Source organism: Mauremys mutica, chromosome 3 (assembly GCF_020497125.1).
Source record: "Mauremys mutica isolate MM-2020 ecotype Southern chromosome 3, ASM2049712v1, whole genome shotgun sequence".
In the NCBI taxonomy this organism is placed as follows: Eukaryota; Metazoa; Chordata; order Testudines; family Geoemydidae; genus Mauremys; species Mauremys mutica.
This window is the reverse complement of record NC_059074.1, coordinates 203,168,708-203,186,441: the sequence shown is the minus strand read 5'-3', so window position 1 is coordinate 203,186,441 and position 17,734 is coordinate 203,168,708. Positions and strand designations below refer to the sequence as shown.

Below are 17,734 nucleotides of genomic sequence, written 5' to 3'. Positions count from 1 at the left end.
AACAGCTTTTAAAAAAATTAAATATTAAAGATAATAGGAAACTTAATTTGCAGGTTTTAAAATAATGTTTCCATTTTGCTGCTGATGCCTGAAAAAATTAAAATTATGATTCAGGCTTCCTTTCTATATATCATAGGGATTGTGCTCTTTTGCATCTATTTTTCTGTTTGCAAGTCACCTTTAATATAGGTTTCGTTTATGGAAAGTTAGTGAGGATAACTGACCTCAGTGACTCAGAGTGGTATAAAAGATATTCTCCAAGGCATAGGGTAAAAGATGGTGCCAAGCATTAACTGCAGCTGGAGTGGAGCAGGAGAGAAAAAATTGGGACTCAGTGATGACAGGCACTAGTAAACCTATTAAGGTGTGTGATACAGAATGAAAACCCAACAATCTTGACATCAGAGTACATGCTAGTGTACCAGAATAAAAATGATACTTTATTGTATGCTCCAAAACTACTGTGGAAAGAGATGTCCAGATTTCACTCTGATCAAACAGGCAAAAAAGTCCTGACCTCGTTATTGTACACTTGTCTGTTGACTTTAAAACAAGAACAAGACTATGGTTATTTCATTATCATGCTGCATTTTTTATTTCAATTAGTACAGGGCACGTGATATTTTTACCATGGTAAAATTAACCATCACAACACAAATATCTTTCATCCGCAAGGATCCCAAAGGGCTTCACAGATTATATTCATACAGCACCCCTGATATATAGCCACCTCTAGGATGAAGGGCTGTTGCTAATGAACACCTGCAGTCCTGAACAACAAGCAGGGAGAGAAATACTTGATCAAGGCAGCAGAATAACTCCAGTCTCTTGTGAACAGGGCCTTGGGTGCTTTAACGCTGAGATTTTCAAAGCTGTTTAAGGGATTTGGATGCCCAATTCCTATTTAAATTAAATGAATTGGAATCCAAATCCCTTAGGCATCTTGGAAAATCTCATCCTAAATGTCCACTGGAGTGGACAGGATATCAGTTTTAAAGAACTTATCTCAATCCCTTCCCACACTAGGTTGCACTTATACTCAGTTATCTACCTCAGTATAATGACAGGTCCAGTCAACCTCAATATCACTATTCTACTAACTTTGCAGATCAAGCTAAGGCTTTGATAGTTTATCATGGTGCTAACTCGCTTTTTAATTCTTTTGATGGGGGGAATGATTGTGACCCACATTATAATTACAGCCATTTACTTTCATTTTGGAGACTCCATACAATGTTCTATTATTTGTATTGTGATAGCACCTCAGACCCAGTCATGGGCCAGAACCCCCCACTGTGCTAAGTGCTGTACAAAATGGAACAGAAAGACTGTCCCAAGGAGCTTATACTATACTTTTTTTTTATTCATTAAATCTTCATGTCTTGTTCTTAAGTGGCTGGTGCTGCATATTTGCCATTCCCACTGAGGTCGGCTGGCATTGTGTGTGTGCGGACCCTCTCGATGGAGGACCCCAAGACCGTTCCCGCCCTTCATTTTCAATCATTTGTTTTTGTTACATTTTTCTATTGAGTTCAAATCATCTCCAACAGCAAAAATCTCAAAGTTTATACTCTCTGCCCCTGTACAAGCCTTCACTTACAGCTATGTGTATTCTGTATCGAGAGGAGCATACTGTAGTGGAATAATACCATGGAAGCAAAACCAGCATGGCAGCATCTTAATACACAAAACTCAGCTATTTAAAGATGACCTGCAAAAGTTTTTTTAAAAAATGGGCTTGTCGTTTCTTTATAGCATATAAAGGACTGACAGGATTTTTTTTTTCTTGTTGCTTTTTTTTTTTCTGCTTCTACGAGAGATGTAAAGTCCTGGTGAGCCCTAGTTTTGCTAGAAGACACATTGGGAGGCTCAATGTACAGCTACACAGCAGCAACTGTAATTCTCACTTCAGGTAAATGTACACACGTGTACTCTGCTAGTGCCTAATAATAACAGTGTGGCCGTTGCAGCGTGGCTCAGTCTAGTTACCCGAGTACAATCCCAACCGAGTCCCTGTTGCACCAGCCAGCTATTGTGTAGTCCCAGGGACATGCACTAATAAGTCAAGATGGTGACACTTTCAAGAAAAGTGTTTGGGGATGAGTAGGTATTAACAAAAAACCCAAAAGTCCGCATTTCCAATCCTGGGTGCCTAAAGTCAGGCTCTTAAATCCATAGCGAGGCTCCTAAATAGGGTAGCCTGATTTTCAAAGGTGCAAGTGGATTTGTGTGTGCACGGTGTTTTTGATAAAGAGGACATTGCTATTTAGGCACCTGAATAGGGCTGTAGACTTTTAGCCAGCTTTTTTAAAGGTCTTTAAGTGTTTAATGATGCAGATAGGGGCCTATGGGGATTTTCAAAAGCTATTAGCACCTTTAGGCACCTGAAGACCTTTAAAAAAAAAAAAAAAAGCAGCCATTTCTCTTGGTAATTTCCCCATCTGTACAAGGGGGATAGTGATATGACGTTGGATGTTTTTCCAGAAATTAGGGGCTTGATGCAGGAATCACAGGACAAAAGTCTACGGTCACTGTTGTGTAGGAGGTTTGATTAGATGATCACACTAGTCCCTTCTGGTTTTAAAAATCTATAAACCCTTGCACCTTTGTAAAACACTGATCTCTACAGCTGAAAGGCACTATATACATGCTAGGGATTATTTCTATCAGGGCTTTTCTTCTGGGTGCTTCATCATCACCTTAGATTAGTTTAGAGAAGCACCATAGCCAAGGAACGTCAGGACTATGCCTCTTCCTCCTTCCACATCAGATTGTGCCACCCCTATCCCCCCTCACTTCATTTTAAAATCATCATTGGGACCTCCCGATCAGCTGCCTGAAAATTATTATTCGTTATAATAAGAGAAACTTCACCCTAATCACAGATCTTTGGAAATGGAGAATAGAGATCTCAGAAACAGGCCACGTGGTGTCCTGTTGTAACAAAACAAAGCATTTGGTGCCACAGATGTCCCTGGTGTAATTTCTTTGGAATTACAACAGAGATGAAGTCAGCCCTGTGAGGAACTTTAAGCAGCTGGATTCCACTTAGATGTGTTGCTATAAGATGTTTTACTGCAAAATATGTTGACAAAACTACCTGGGGCTAAATACGTGGCTGTAGTTTTAAGGGGTAATCAAATGCTGGGTTTTTATAAGAGATGAGGTGTGTGCCGTATTGCTCAGCGTGAGGCTTTTTACATTTCTGATACAGACACACAGACAATACAATGGTGGTGATTAGGAAGACCCCACTTGCTAGGGACAAGACCACAAAGATGGATTTATAGCTGGGCTTTGTTGTAAACTGGGTGCATGGATTGCCCAAAATCTTCTCGCTTGTCGTCTGGCTCGATCCTGCTTTGTTAGAAGCAATTACGCACACCCAATAGGTGGTGTCTGGTGAAAGTTTGTATAGTGTATGCTGCCTCGCTGTGGGATAGATCTCATCAACCAGGATCTGGCTCTTCTCGCTGCCTTTGGCATGGTATGCAAGCTGATAAGTATGAACGACTGAACTGGGGGCACACCAGTGGATCTGTGCTGATGTGTCTGTCGTTTCAGACACTTCTCTGAGCCTCGGTGGATCTGGAACAGTGTCTTCTCCAGACACTCCAGGACACAGACATGGGGACAACCTCTGAAGTTCAGAGCATGGCTTCTGGAGGTGGTGGCAGGGGTCGTAGTCACAAGAGACTATTATCGGTTGAGTTATGCTTTCCTTTGGTTGATGATCATCGTAATAGTCATCTTCATAATCCATGTTTATTACAGCATGGGTAGGATTTGGAATAGGGTTTGCCTTTGTGGGGTTTTGCGGCCGTTGATCTGTCTGAGATGGACTTACTGTGCCTGGAAAAAGAAGAGAGTTTGTCCCTATTGGTCTTGTCACTTCAGTGGAAGGGTTATTAGTAGACTGGTAGAATGTTTTCTCTTGGGGAAACAGAGCGGTGGTCGTTGTAACATTTCTCTTCAATGGATCTGTTTTGATTTTACTCGCAGTGCTTTGCTGAGCTAAGGAGTCGCTATAAAGCTCTTCCAGAATTGTTGAAGAGGTGGCTGCTGTTCCTTCAGTAGTGGGATCAGTAGAAGATTTGGAAAAAACGTCCGCACTTGTGGGATCGTTCTTCATCTGAGCTGTTTGCGTCATACTTACCATGTTCCGTGACACCAAGGAGTCATTGTAAAGTTCTTCGGCAAATAGAGTAGAGTCCATCATTGCTGCCACAATAGTGGAATCAATAATGGGAAGGTTGGAAAAGTCTTCTGTGAGAGGGGGAGTGTTTGATGTGGGGAATGTGGTATTTCTCTTGGCCTGGCATTCATCATAGAGTTGTAACAGCGAAAGAGACAATGAGGATGAAGTCTTCTCTCCGTCTTCTGAGGCTGTGTTGCAAATGGTGTCGGATGCCCTGCAGGATGAAGCAAACAAATTACAATCGACATAACGGTTATAAGATGGCGTCATCAGCATCTATGAAACGCATCAGATAGTGAGCTGCTAATGCCAATCAGAAACCTGTTCTATCACATGAAATCTGGGGCCAAAGCCCAGCAGAGTCTTGACTACAGTTCTGCACTTTCAGGCTGATTTTCCTCACCGTATTACCAACTTGGCTGCCTACGTTTTGCAAGGTGCAGCAAATATCCCCTAGCTGGGAAGGCCACGGTCTGATTCAACAAGGTGCAGTGGAAGTTGAAGGCACAACACACAAAGCATTAAGCGCCAAGGCCATGTTGAGTAATGCCTCCCCAAATCTGACAGCAGGGGGCAGCGTAGAGTGAGGTGTAGTTACTTCCACAGTATTCTTAGTCCGAGCTGGCTCAGGAATCAGAGCTCACAATTTGACTGCAGATCTCCAGGGCACAATGTCATTCAGGCCACTGAGCTAGCTTACGTTTTATCTGTACTCTCAGTAAACTACTAATAGGGGGAGGCAGAGAATAAATTATCAGTAGATGCCATCATTTTACAGTTCTGCTTGTGTTAACAGCATAGTGCTGCTTTCAGATATAATTAGCCCATACTTAGTTCTTGAAGGAAACTTTATTTTTAGATGTCTGTCCTTTGAGGAACAGATGGTGATTCTGACTAATATTGATGGGGTTTGTATTTCAACAGGAAAACTACACCATCCATGCATAACTTGTAGCAAAAACTGAAGTAAACAGGCTCAGGATAATCTTTATGCTCACTCCTATGTTCCTGATGTGTGAGTAATATGCAGCTGACAGGTCATTTACCTTTGCAGTACAACTCTCTCTGGATCAGAAAGTAGCCAGGAAAGTCCACAGTTGCACTCTAAAGGATTTCCATACAGGTTGATGCTGATGCTCCCTGATGAGTTGATATTCCAAGGATTAAAGGAACTCAGGTTACAGCTAGGAGATGAAAATTTTGAGAATCTTTAGCAAGTATCGGCTAAGGCCCCAGGGCTGGATTGTGCTTTAATAGCCCAGTCTGGGTAAGGGGTGGCATGCAGCCTTCTCTGCTCCCAGGGGAGGCAGTCATTTGTTCCTGGCTCATAGCAGATTACTAATCCCCCCCCTCAGGAAAACCAAGTTCATTCTCACATATTACTCCATTTGCTCATGTATCTCCCTCACGCATCATCACATTCGCCCCAATTTAGATTCATTCTCTGCAGCAAACTTATGTTAAAGGCATAACCAGAATGCAGTAGGAATGGCAGCCGGAAAGGAAAGGACCCTGTACCCAGGAACTCTGCTTTGGTAAAGTTTTGTCTTATCCCTGAACCCTGGTATTTATCTTGGATTTCACTTCATCCTACGCCTATTCTCCTGCCCTGTGGTGCTCCCAATTCACTCTCCAGCCTCCTTTCAACCCCTTCATGCCATGTTTGGAATAGCGTCAGTTTCTGCATGCCAAGCATCCACCTTACGTTGACTCATTTCTAGAGCTCTGCAAATCTCCAGATGTCCACTTTATATCCACGGACCATGTTTGCAGATTGCGGATCAGCTGTGGATACAAATTTTGTATCCGCGCAGGGCTATATTCCTTGGTACAATGTTACCAGCTGTGTAATGATATTTGATGATTTTCTTGAAGCTCCAGTTCCTGGAGTCCAGGGAACAATTTGAGAATCTCAGCATTCATTTAAAAAAAAAAAAAAAAAGGTAAGTTTTGAGCCTTCATAGTTTCAGAGAAAAGCTTGAAAATGTGACCCGAGTGCACATGACAGGGTCAGAAACCGGAAGGCAAACAAAAAGCACCCCACATTTATTGTTGTTTTAAAAATCTCAGGATTTTAAGCCAGTCTATGATTTTAAGCATTATTCCTGAGTTTTGAACACTTGGGGATAGCAACATTGCTGTTGTCTCTGTAACTTCTTGTGCCTGAATTGTCTTGTGCTTTTTCCTTCTGAGTTAGACCTAAGCTCTGTGAATAGGGAGGCCTTCTTTGCCCATCTTCTGTACAAGCACTGGGTGAATTCTGTACCAAAATCCAGCAGTGTAACTGAGAGCAGAATCTGATCTTTTCTTTGTTCACTACCACTTAGACTTGTGTTCTGTTCTCTGTTCATGCATCCAGTGTCCTGTTTTTTCATTTTCTGCTGCATTCATATTCCTGGCTGGTGGCTTAAAGGATTTTCCACAATATCCTCTAAATCCTTTCCTAATCAGTCCTGACTGCTCTATTTGCAATATACCTGCTATTCTGGTACATTGCCTTCACTGTTCACGTTATACCTTTAACTACTTCGTAACTGTGTAACCCACGGTATATGATGCAAAATACATCCTTAGTGCTGCACTCTTCCCTGTAAAGAATCACAAAGTTGCTTTCTCCTAACATGGAACAAGAAACTCTTCAAGAAGCAATAACTACTGTCTCTCTCTGCTGCACTGCAATTTCTACCTAGAACTCCTCCTGCCTGGCTTCCTGATGGAAGTTTAAATAAACAGTGTACACACCTGTACACCATCTAGGGTGACCAGACAGCAAGTGTGAAAAATCAGGACAGGGGTGGGGGGTAATAGGAGCCTATATAAGAAAAAGCCCCCTAAATTGGGACTGTCCCTATAAAATTGTGACATCTGGTCACCCTAACACCATCCATAAATGGAGCACTGCTGCTATTCCGATGGAATATTGGTACTTTAAGAGATTGGCATGAGGTTCTGTTGCAACACGGGTTACAATGGACACCAGCAGTGCAGTACAGATTAGCATAGTCTAGTGGGTTGTGGGAGTAGACACAAAAGCCAACTGCTTCTGCTAGTGACCCGGTGTTGACTTTGGCCAAGCTCCAGCATTGCCAGCTCTCATGAGTCCCAGTTGTAGACTAGGCCCCCATTGTCCTAGGCACTGTACACATACAGACTAAAAAGACGGTCCCTGCCACAAAGAGCTTGCAATCTAAGGGTATGTCTACACTACCTGCTGGATCGGCAGGCAGCGATCGATCCAGCGGGGGTCAATTGATCGCATCTAGTCTAGACACGATCAGTCGACTCCCCCAAGCGCTCTCCCGTCGACTCCTGTACTCCACTGTCGCAAAAGGCACAGGCAGAGTTGACGGGGGAGCGGCAGCAGTTGACTCACCACGGTGAAGACACCACGGTAAGTCAACCTAAGTACGTCGACTTCAGCTACGTTATTTACGTAGCTGAAGTTGCGTAACTTAGATCGATTCCCCCCCAGTGTAGAACAGGCCTAAGTAGATATTTCAAGTTCCTGGTTTGAGCATGTCTCACTTATTGTTCCCATCTCTCTTCCTAGGGTCTATCCAGTAGAATTACTTAGGCCTGGTCTACACTAACAAGGTAAGTCGATTGAAGTTATGCTAGTTAAATTATGTAAGATACGTAACTTAAGTCGATGTAGCTTAGATCAACTTACAGCGGTGTCTACACTGCGCTATGTTGACAGGAGACACTCTCCTACCGACTTACCTTCCGCTTCTTGTGGAGGTGGAGTACTGAAGTTGACGGGAGAGCGTTCTCCCATTGACTTATCACGTCTTCACCAGACCTGCTAAATCGATGGCTGCGGAATTGTCACAGCAGCGCCAGTTTACCCCATAATGCAGACAAGCTCATTCACACAAATTTTGAAATCGTTAAGTCAATGGAGCTGTGCCAATTTACACTAGCAGGGGATTTTGCTCTATAAATTTCCAGTCCATCAGCCTTATAACGTCTGATGAGCGCACTTAGGCCTGGTTGAGGCTAAAAACGCCAAAGGCGAAGGAATGGAGGGCATTGGGTTTTCCCACAACCCAGGCATGATTAAGCTGCAGGGTCATAATACTTTGGACCAGATTCTCAGTTCCATTCCTGCATCTCCACTGAAGTCAGTGCAGGTGAGAGGGAATTCTGGCCTTTCGAGTTCAGTGAAACAGACTGTTCTAAATCACCAGTCTGCCCAGGAAAGGAAGCTGTACAGAAAGAGCTGCATACTGACAGGTGCCAACAACTGCACCAGGCTCAGGCAGGGGCGGCTCTAGGGATTTTGCCGCCCCAAGCACAGCAGGCAGGCTGCCTTCGGTGGCTTGCCTGCGGAGGGTCTGCTGGTCCTGCGGCTTCGGCGGACCTCCTGCAGGCCTAAGCCGCGGGACCAGCGGACCCTCCAAGGGCAAGCCGCCAAAGGCAGCCTGCCTGCCACCCTCGCAGCGACCGGCACAGCGCCCCCCGCGGCTTGCCGCCCCAATCATGCGCTTGGTGTGCTGGGGCCTGGAGCTGCCCCTGGGCTCAGGAGCCTCATTAAGGCAGCTTCAGGCAGTTTCTGCATCATGATGTGAGTTTGGCCCATGGGGCCAGAGTCTCTGCTACTCCCAGTATCCCCTGGCACAGCAAGGCTGGGAGCTTGTGAAGAAGTCAGTCGTGTCTCTGATTCTGGGGACAGTTCTAGGACAGCACTGGTGAAGTTTAAAGCAACTTGATGGCTGCTGTAGTCTGCACAGCTGACTATGGCCCTCTCTGCCAGCCAGAGATCTCCAGAGTGCAGTGTACTCCAGCCACACCTCTCTAACAGGTGCCCGGCATGTCCTCTATACTAAAGGCTTCAGGGCGAGTAGCATAGGAGCCAGCTATGCAGCTTCCTGCTATAGGGGAACTCTCTCCAACAATGGAGAGATCTGCCATCTTTCTGGCATCTTTACACCAGCTGGAGCAGGGAAGAGACTCTGGCACACAGCCTGGGAAATCCTAGTTCTGCTGTGCCAACAAGGCCTTGCGAGAATTCCATGTGAATTGAAATGGCATCTCCCCCATGCACTAAAGACCTTCCTATTCGGATGACTCCAGCGGCATTATGGGGGCAGTGAGGGGACCCAGCTGTCACTAGACACTTTCAGCAGATAGCAGCATTTTATTTAACACATGGGTGAGCAAAGAAAACACCTACTTCTGGAAGGTGAGAAAGGTCAGGTGAGGAGCATCGTCAAATAGCTCCGTCCTCACCCCGCTCAGCGCACGGGAGTCCTGGCAATTCAGTTCTCTCAGCCTGGGCAGTGACTTGAATAGATCCGTATCGAAGCTCCTCAGCTGGGCCATCCTTGCAAGGTGGAGCGACCTAAGGCTGACCAAGTCCTGGGCCCACTCCTGCTGAACTGAAGCAGAGGAGACCCGGGTGACTGGTATGTGAGTGGAGCACTGTGCTGGATTTAGGACTGGCCAGTAAGTAGACTGCAATGGATTGAGTTTTACTGACAAACTGATGCAATAGAAAATGCGAAATAACACGAAATAAAACGAAAAACTCACTCTGACGTGGTGGCCCGGGGGGGAGGCTGGGCCTGGCTCCCTGCTCCGGGTATTGCAACCTGGCACACACGGTCACATTGCTGCTCAGGGGTGGCCTGGCTGCCCTTCTGTCATGATGGGGGGCAGCTGGGCCAAAACTGAATAGTGCTGTGACCCGGGTACCAGGTCACGATGCCCAGAGTGAAGAGCTGGGCCACAGAACCTGTTGCTGCGTGGTGAGTACTGGCTGGGCTCCAACCCCCAATGTCCTCGCAGCTCCTGAGGGCAGGATCGCCTCCCCTCCCCCAGCATGGATAAAATGGATACATCAAATTAACGTGAAATTCCCAAAAAGTAAAATGAAAAATTATATATAAGAATTTCCCAGGGTTTTAGTTATTTCCCCAGCGGTTTAGCAGCACACGTATAAGGCAGAGCGCCCTCATGCAGGGCAGAGTGCTGGATTGATTAGTGACTGGGCTGGAACCTCTGCTAGGGAATCCCTGGATTTGACTGTATGAGAACAGCAGGTTTATAGTCTCCCGTTACACGTCCAAAGCTACTTTCCTTTGTCTCGCTCAAAGGATTTGAGCAATTATCCATTCACTGAACCTCACCAGGTCAGAATTATTTTACCCATTTGATTGGATGAAATGTTACAGGAGCCCGAGAGAGAGAGGGGACAGACTGTTGTAGAGAGGAGGGATGGTCTTGTGGCTAAGGGGCTAGACTGAGGAGATTGGGGTGCAGTCTGGGCTTTGCCACAGACTGAGTCACTGCCTTTGTGACTCAGCTCCCCTATTTATACAATAGGGATGATCATCCTCCCATGGTCCTATCTTGTCTATTTAGACTGTAAGCTCTTTGGGGCGGGACTTGCCTCTTGCTCTGTGGATTGATAATGCCTAACACGAGGCCCTGGTCTTGGTGGAGGCCTCTCTGTGCTGTGCCAAAAATAAGAGGAGAAAGCAAAGGGATTAGGCAGGGTTTAGCTGCGGGGATTGGGGGAAAAAGGAAAGGCAGATGTTAGGCCACTGAAGAACAAGAGAAGGGCTTTGGGAAGACTCTGGATAGGAAAAGAGGAGGAAAGGGAGAAGTTAAAGATAGCCCAAGGCTGAGAGCTGGATACTCGGAGAGGATAGTGGATGGGGATAGAGGGATTAAGAGGACAGATGAGAAGTTCTATTGTGGGCAGGTGTAGTTGCTAGGCTTGTGCTAATAGCTATTTCTCCACCTTCCCCTCTGAAGTGTTGTCTACACAAGAGAATTCCCACCACTGCTTATTGTAACCGACGGGTGGGTGTGTTTTAGAGCTTCCTCTGCTGTGCCTGATCAGTGGAGGATATGAGTCTGTTACAGCCCCAGCTAGTGACCTTTACCTGAAGCTGTCGCAGCTCCTGCCCACAGCTCCAGAGGTCCCCAGTTCTTCTGCTGGTGGCTGTGACACTAACAGTGGTTTCACTTCATCAGGTTTGATCAGGCCTCATGAGTACCACAAAAATCGTCAAACTTACTTGTCTCGAGAAAGGTCCCACTCAGGTCAAGCACGTCAATGGTGCTCCTAGCTCTGTTTCCGGTGTCTCCCTGCAACACATTCATGGCAAAGGCTGACGCGCTAATCCCTCCGCCATTCTCATGCCCTAGCAGAGTGGCAGACAAGTTCAGGAACTGTAGCTGTGGATAACAGGAGAAAGCCAGAGGCTGGAGTTCAGTGATGGGGTTTCCGGCCAGCGACAGCCACTTCAGGTTTGGCAGGTGGGCCGTCTGGCATGATGGCAGAGAGGATAATTTATTAGCGCTTAGGTCTAGGAACTGGAGGCTACTGAGGGCTCTGGTTCCCCACGCAACTTCTTGGATGTGGTTGTGCCTCAAGGAGAGGGCGCGCAGCTTTGGGAAGTCCGCTATCTCCACGCCACTCAGCGAAGGCAACTGGTTGGTGCTGAGGTCTAAGGCCTCCAGTCCCCCAGGCAGGCAGGCAGGGAAGACTTGCAGGCTGTTGTTCAGTTGCAAGTGGGTCCATGTCTTGTTCCTCAGATCCTCACAGGACATGCTGGTAAGATTAACGTCGTTTTCCCAGGGCTCTTGCTGGGTCAACTGGAAAAAAGCTGTGAAATCCCCCAAGGCAGCTGGAGCTGCTCTGTCTGTCAGGCCGGCCGCTGCCTCCCACGCCAGCAGAGAAAGAGCGAGCAGGAGGGAAAACATTCTTTTGCTTTTCAGGGTGGGGGAAACAAAACAGCAATATAGAAAAGTAAATTAAAGCTCTTTGGGGCTGCCACAAGCTATGTGAAAACAAAACACCGCTAAATGTTTTGCTGGTGCCTGCAGATGGTGGAGGTGATCATTAGAGTCTCTGCTGTAATTAAACTGCCATAAAGATGAGGCATTTGGGAAGGAAGTCTCATCTGAACATATTTAAAGGTACATAAAACCTTTCATCCCAGAGGCAACCAACGTGTGTCCCAAACTGTATCTATTATTATTTATTAGTTGTATTATCTTTCTAGCACCTAGGAGCCCCACTCACTGACCAGGAACCCATCACGCTAGGTGCTGTACAAACACACATTCAGCATTATCATCTCTGCCTAGCTGTATACTCAGAACTGAAGGTCTGAGAGGAGAGCAGCAGCCAACTTAGGGCTGGCCTACACACGAAAGTTAGGTTGACCCATCTACGTACTTAAGCCAACCCAAGTTCCTAGTGTTGACAGGTTTTGGTCAATGGAAGAATCTTTCGTCGATCTAGCTACCACCTCTTGGAGAGGTGGATTTGATGCAGCGATGGGAGAACCCCTTGCATTGCTGTAGTAAGTGTCTACACTACAGCCATAGCGCTTTCTAGTGCAGACACACCCTGAGGCTGTAAACTCTTTGGGTCAGGGACCCTCTTTTGGTTGTGTGTTTGCACGGCACCTAACACAATGGGTTACCGGGCCATGACCGGGATGCCTAGGTGCTACCACAATACAAATAAATAAGTAGTAAAAACAATACATACACAGCAAGTGCATGAGGGGATAATTTTCGTCAAAGAGAATGGGCAAATGTCTCCTCTTATGTGAAGTTCAATAGGCTCTTTAATCGCCATACAGAGCAGACAGGAGCTTGCCTCTAAAGGGCCAAAAGTCAATTGCCTAGGTAATCACATTTTCCACCTTGCCATGGGCTTGTTCTCTCCTGATGTGGTGCACTGGCAGTGGGGAACCAGGGCTTGGAAGGTCAGGCGTGCCCACGGCAAGGTGGCTCCTACAAAGTGGCCTGCAGAATGCAAGTGTCGGAATCTTATGGGTTCTAAGAGAATGATCTTGGAGATTTTCAAAATCCCCAGGGGATTTAGGAGCACAAGGCCCATTGACTTTCCTTTCACTGGGGCTTGTGGGGAAAAGCAGCTGGGTTCCATTGAAAGTCAGGCTCCTTTGGCAAGGTCTACACTAGGAGCACTTTGATGTGTAACAATACTAGTATACTGTACTGGCAGAGTGCTAGCGTTACTCCTGGGGGAATTCTGTGCCAAAAAAATTAAAATCCCCCAAAATTATCTGTGGACAATATTTAAAATTCTGCATATTTTATTTGTCAAAATAACAATATAATCACTCCAGTTTCAATTATTTTGGTAATTTATTTCAAAAGACATAAAAGATGAGGCATTATGTACTTTCTAGTATATAAAAGGTTGTTACAAGGAGGAGAGAAAAATTGTTCTCCTTAGCCTGTGAGGATAGGACAAGAAGCAATGGACTTAAATTGCAGCAAGGGTAGTTAGGAAGTGTTTCCTAATGTCCAACCTATCTGTCAGGGTAGTTAAGCACTGGAATAAATTGCCTAGGGAGGTTGTGGAATCTGTCATTGGAGATTTTTAAGAGCAAGTTAGACTTGTCAGAGATGGTCTAGATAATACTTAGTCCTGCCATGAGTGCAGGACACTGGACTAGATGACCTCTTAAGTTCCTTCCAGTCATAAGATTCTGTGAAAATACCTGTCAACAGGTATGTCTGTAACCCTACAGACAAGAAAAAAGATTCAGGAAATGTTTTTTGACAAATAGATTCCTTACTAGGCAAATTAATATAGAATGCTGGGTAATAATTAATTTAAACTACAATACAGAAACTTATTTCCCGCACCCCTCAGACAGTGCAAATGCTTGCGGGAGTCAGGGGTAACAGAGGAGCTGAGGAAGAGAGAAATAATTGCTGGGAAGGAGCCTGGGAGTGAACCTGGAGGGCGTTGGGTGTGGGTGGGAGAAGTAAGGAACAGGTTTTTTGGAGGGAGGAGGGATTGTTAGAGAGTTGGGGAGCCTCCCCCATGCAGACCCTGGCTAACCCCTAATCTCTCCCATGGACATCTGACCCATCCCCATGTGTCCCTGCCCCCTGCTTCCCCCATCCCCATGTGTCCCTGCACCCACTCAGTCATCCCTCTTCCCATCCCCATGCATCCCTCCACCCCCCAGTCACCCTCTGCCCACTTGCACCTCCCACCCCCATGTGGCCCTGGACCCACTTTCAGCTACCCCCATTCCCATGTGTACCTGTACCTCATTGCCCTCCTGGTGTCCTTGCACTCCCCATTTCCATTCAGCTCCTGCTCCAGTCTGTCCCGCCCACTAACCCTTCTGAACCCCCCAGTCTGTGTGATTCCCCCAACAGTCCCATGTGCTCCACTTTGTCTGTCTCCCCGTACTCCATGCCTCCTCAACTGGCCCCATAGGCCGGGTGCTATGAGGAACACAGCCTCTCCTCCTCCCTATTGGCAGCTGGCTGCTACAGTGAGTTGTCTGTTCGAGTGCCACAGCAGTCCCTGGTGGGTGAAAGGTGTAACTGCAGCACCTCTCTGGCAGAATGCATTTTCTGCAGAGAAAAAAAATATCTGTGGGGGAACATGAATTCTGCGCATGTGTAGTGGCGCAGAATTCCTCCAGGAGTATAGTGTAAACACAGCGTTTACCAGCATTGCTGTGTTTTTGCCAGTATAGCCGAGTCTACGAGGGGATTTGGCCAGCACAGCTACAGCAGTCAGGGTTCACACCTCTACACATCCCCGATCAGCATTGCTATGTTGGCAGAGTTTTGTAGTGTAGCCGTTGCCTAAGCCACTTCAGGGCTTTTGAAAACCTGTGCTCCTAAATCCCTTGGGCACTTCTGAAACTTTCCCCTTGATCTGCTTCTCGCTCTTTGACAGTTACACCAATGGCCCTTTCCCAAGTGGTGGCAGGGGCCTTGCAGCAGGTGACTTCCCTGGTGGTAGAGGATTCAGTGTCACGGACTCGGGATTTTCCAGCGTCACTGATGTATTACAGTGTATGCAGGGATCCTCGTTGCCTTGCACCAAAATGGCCAAAACTCAAGGGGGGCCATTTCCTCCAGCAGAAAGAGGCCTGTCAGCAAGAAGCTGCTCCCTTGGTCACTCGCTGCTTTAGCGCACTCTGCTCCCATTCCCTACCTGAGCTCTGGAGCTTTTTACCTGGAAAAACCCCAGCCTCTGAACTGCTTGTTCTGGACCCTCTGACCTAGGTAAGGGGGTTTGAGTATTAGATCTCCTTTTGTGTAGCTCTGGTTGGAGCCTGCTGCTCACCAGTCCCCATCCAGACAAAGGAGAGCGCATATAAATCCCCTAACAGCCATAGCTGTGAAGGGTCCCTTAGGCAAGGCCAGGGACACGGAGAATTTCCCGCTGAGGACTTGCAGGTGGATGATCCATAATATGCATCGCGCTGCCATGTGCGCAGCACCAGTGGGTTCGATCCACTGCCCCTCCCCGGAGCACGCTGCATCAGAACTGTATGCAGCTCCCACCCCCTGCATTTCTCCTTGTGTGTGTGCCTACAGAGCCTGGCCCTCCCCAGTGAGGAGCACCCTCTGTTCAGCCGGGAGCTGAGGAGCCTGCACCTCAGAAGTGCTCAGCTCCTTGCAGGATCTGGCCTGTCATTAGCATCTCCAGTTACATTTGCCTTCCCCATCCCTCTCCTCTGTAGTGCTTGCTGTAGGTCAGAGCTGGCCTGGGTGCGTGTATGCTGCAGCCTTCACCCCTCAGCCCCCACAACAGCAGCTGTCAGGCTGCTCCATGAAGTGCAGATGCCCTCCCTAAATTCCATCTGCTGCCTCCCAGAGCCCCGTGCTGGCTGTGTACGACACAGCCTGTTCCGCTGCCCCTGCGCGCAGGCTTTGCCTGGAACAAGGGGGAAGAACTGAACAAAGCGACAGCTGCGCATGCACACAGAGCTAGTATCTCTGGTACCTATCCCCCCGCCATTGCCACAGTATCTCAGCAGCTCAGCCTTGACTGTATTTATCCTCCCAAACCCCTGGTGAGCTAGGGCAGTGCTGTTATCCCCACTGTACAGATGAAGAACTGAGGCAGAGAGAGACTAGCTGGTTTTTTGAAGGTGCCTAAAAATGCAGACAGGTGCCTAGTGGGATTTTCTAAAGGGTGTAAGTGGGTTAGGTGCCTAACTCCCATTGGATTTTTTTTTAAATCAGAGGTAGTTAGGCAACTCTGAGAATCCCACTAGGCACCCAAGTACCTTTAAAAGTCTCACCCTAAGTGACTAGCCCAAGGTCACACAGGCAGTGTGTGGCGGAGTAGGGACTTGAACCCAGGAGGCTTGGGGCTCAGGCTAGTGCCCTAACCATTATACCATCATTCCTGCTCTGCTGGCGTCTTGAAGCTGAACCCTCAGCCAAAAAATCTCATTGGCAGGGTGATTCAAGCCCATTACTATATGGCACACAGAGCTCAGTTGTGTTCCCCTTATTGCTCTGCTAGGAATGGTCACCGTTCACTGCTGCTGCAGCCCCTGCATTGGGCCAGGCATTTTCCAGTCCCGCTTGCCTTCTGTCTGTGACAGGCACAGGGGAAATGGGGTCATATCCCCTTTATGCTCCCCCTATCCAAGGCCTTGCAAGAGCCTGCTCTGCCCTCAGCCCCAGAGAGAGCTGCCCCAGGGTCCTCTGCGTCCAGTCCAGTCCAGTCCTGGGGCAGCAGAAATGCCACAAGCCCTTATGGAGTCCAGACCCAGGGGGACAGGTGGAAAATGGGCCGGTTAGAAACCCAGACATGTCAGCGCCCACAGCCAATCCCACCCACTCAGTCTCAACAGCATGCACGTACCTGTCCAGGCCGCCTGCTGGGGTCCGCGCTGCTCTGATTGCCTGGCGCTTGCTTTATACACGGGAGTGACTCAGCTGCGTCCGTTCTCCTCTTCCCGCAGCTAGGGGAGAGATCTGGCCTAGCCTCCCTCCCCCACATGCCAGCTTCCCCACCCTCCCCAGGATGGGGGGAGGGGACAGGCCCACTCCTCCCCTCTCCACACTCTCAGCTCCCTCACACCCTTACCAGCAAGGTGGTGGGAAGATTTCCTAACAACCCCTCCCCAGGCAGGACCAATCCCTCCCTCACAGTCTGAGGGGGGAAGAGGGAGGGAGAACAATTTCTATACCTCGCTCCTCTTTGTCCACCCACGCTGGGGTGGGGGGGGGGTGTTATTAGGTCTCTTCACTAAAGGGTCAAGGTGAAGAAGGGCCGATGCTGACGCTTGTCTGCTGACACCAGCCCTGAGATTTCTCAAGCAGCAGATAAAGTCGCCCCCGCCCGCTTACATTTCTCCGCAGGCGCCTGGAGACTCAAAGTGCAAACCCTGGAAACAGCCACACCAGGCAAGTGGTTTGTAAGAGCAGCCTTCCCTGGAAGGAGGCCCCGACTGAATGTCGAAACCAAAGTTCTCACCTCAAGTGCCATCCCCGGAGGTCTGAGGAACGGGGTGTTTCCTCACCACTGTCCAGAGAAGGGTGTAACCTGCATCCAGCAGACTGGACGCTTCGGAGGCATTGCTCATTCATTATAAAGCGGCCGTGGGCTCTAGTCCCAGCTCTGCCCTTAGAGGTGGGGCAAGTTGCTTCCCCTGGGTTTCCTCCCTCACCTTATGTCTGTCTCACCTACCTCACTTGTGAGCTACGGGTCTGTGTTTGTCCAGTGCCTGGCACAGGGAGGCCCTGATCTCAGGCGGGGCCTCTGGGCAC

The 17,734-nt window shown here is 47.9% G+C and overlaps 1 protein-coding gene across 1 annotated transcript; it reads right to left on the bottom strand.

Annotated features, from left to right (window-relative positions):
- Positions 1–123: 123 nt before the first annotated feature.
- Positions 124–16,915, bottom strand: LRRN4 (leucine rich repeat neuronal 4). The gene is made up of 5 exons (XM_045009814.1): positions 16,827–16,915; positions 11,227–11,921; positions 9,375–9,579; positions 5,245–5,382; positions 124–4,412 (listed from the first exon to the last, which is right to left on the bottom strand). The coding sequence occupies exons 2-5, from the start codon at positions 11,912–11,914 to the stop codon at positions 3,107–3,109; spliced, it is 2,337 nt and encodes a 778-aa protein (XP_044865749.1). The 5' UTR covers positions 11,915–11,921; positions 16,827–16,915; the 3' UTR covers positions 124–3,106.
- Between the last annotated feature and the right edge of the window lie 819 nt (positions 16,916–17,734).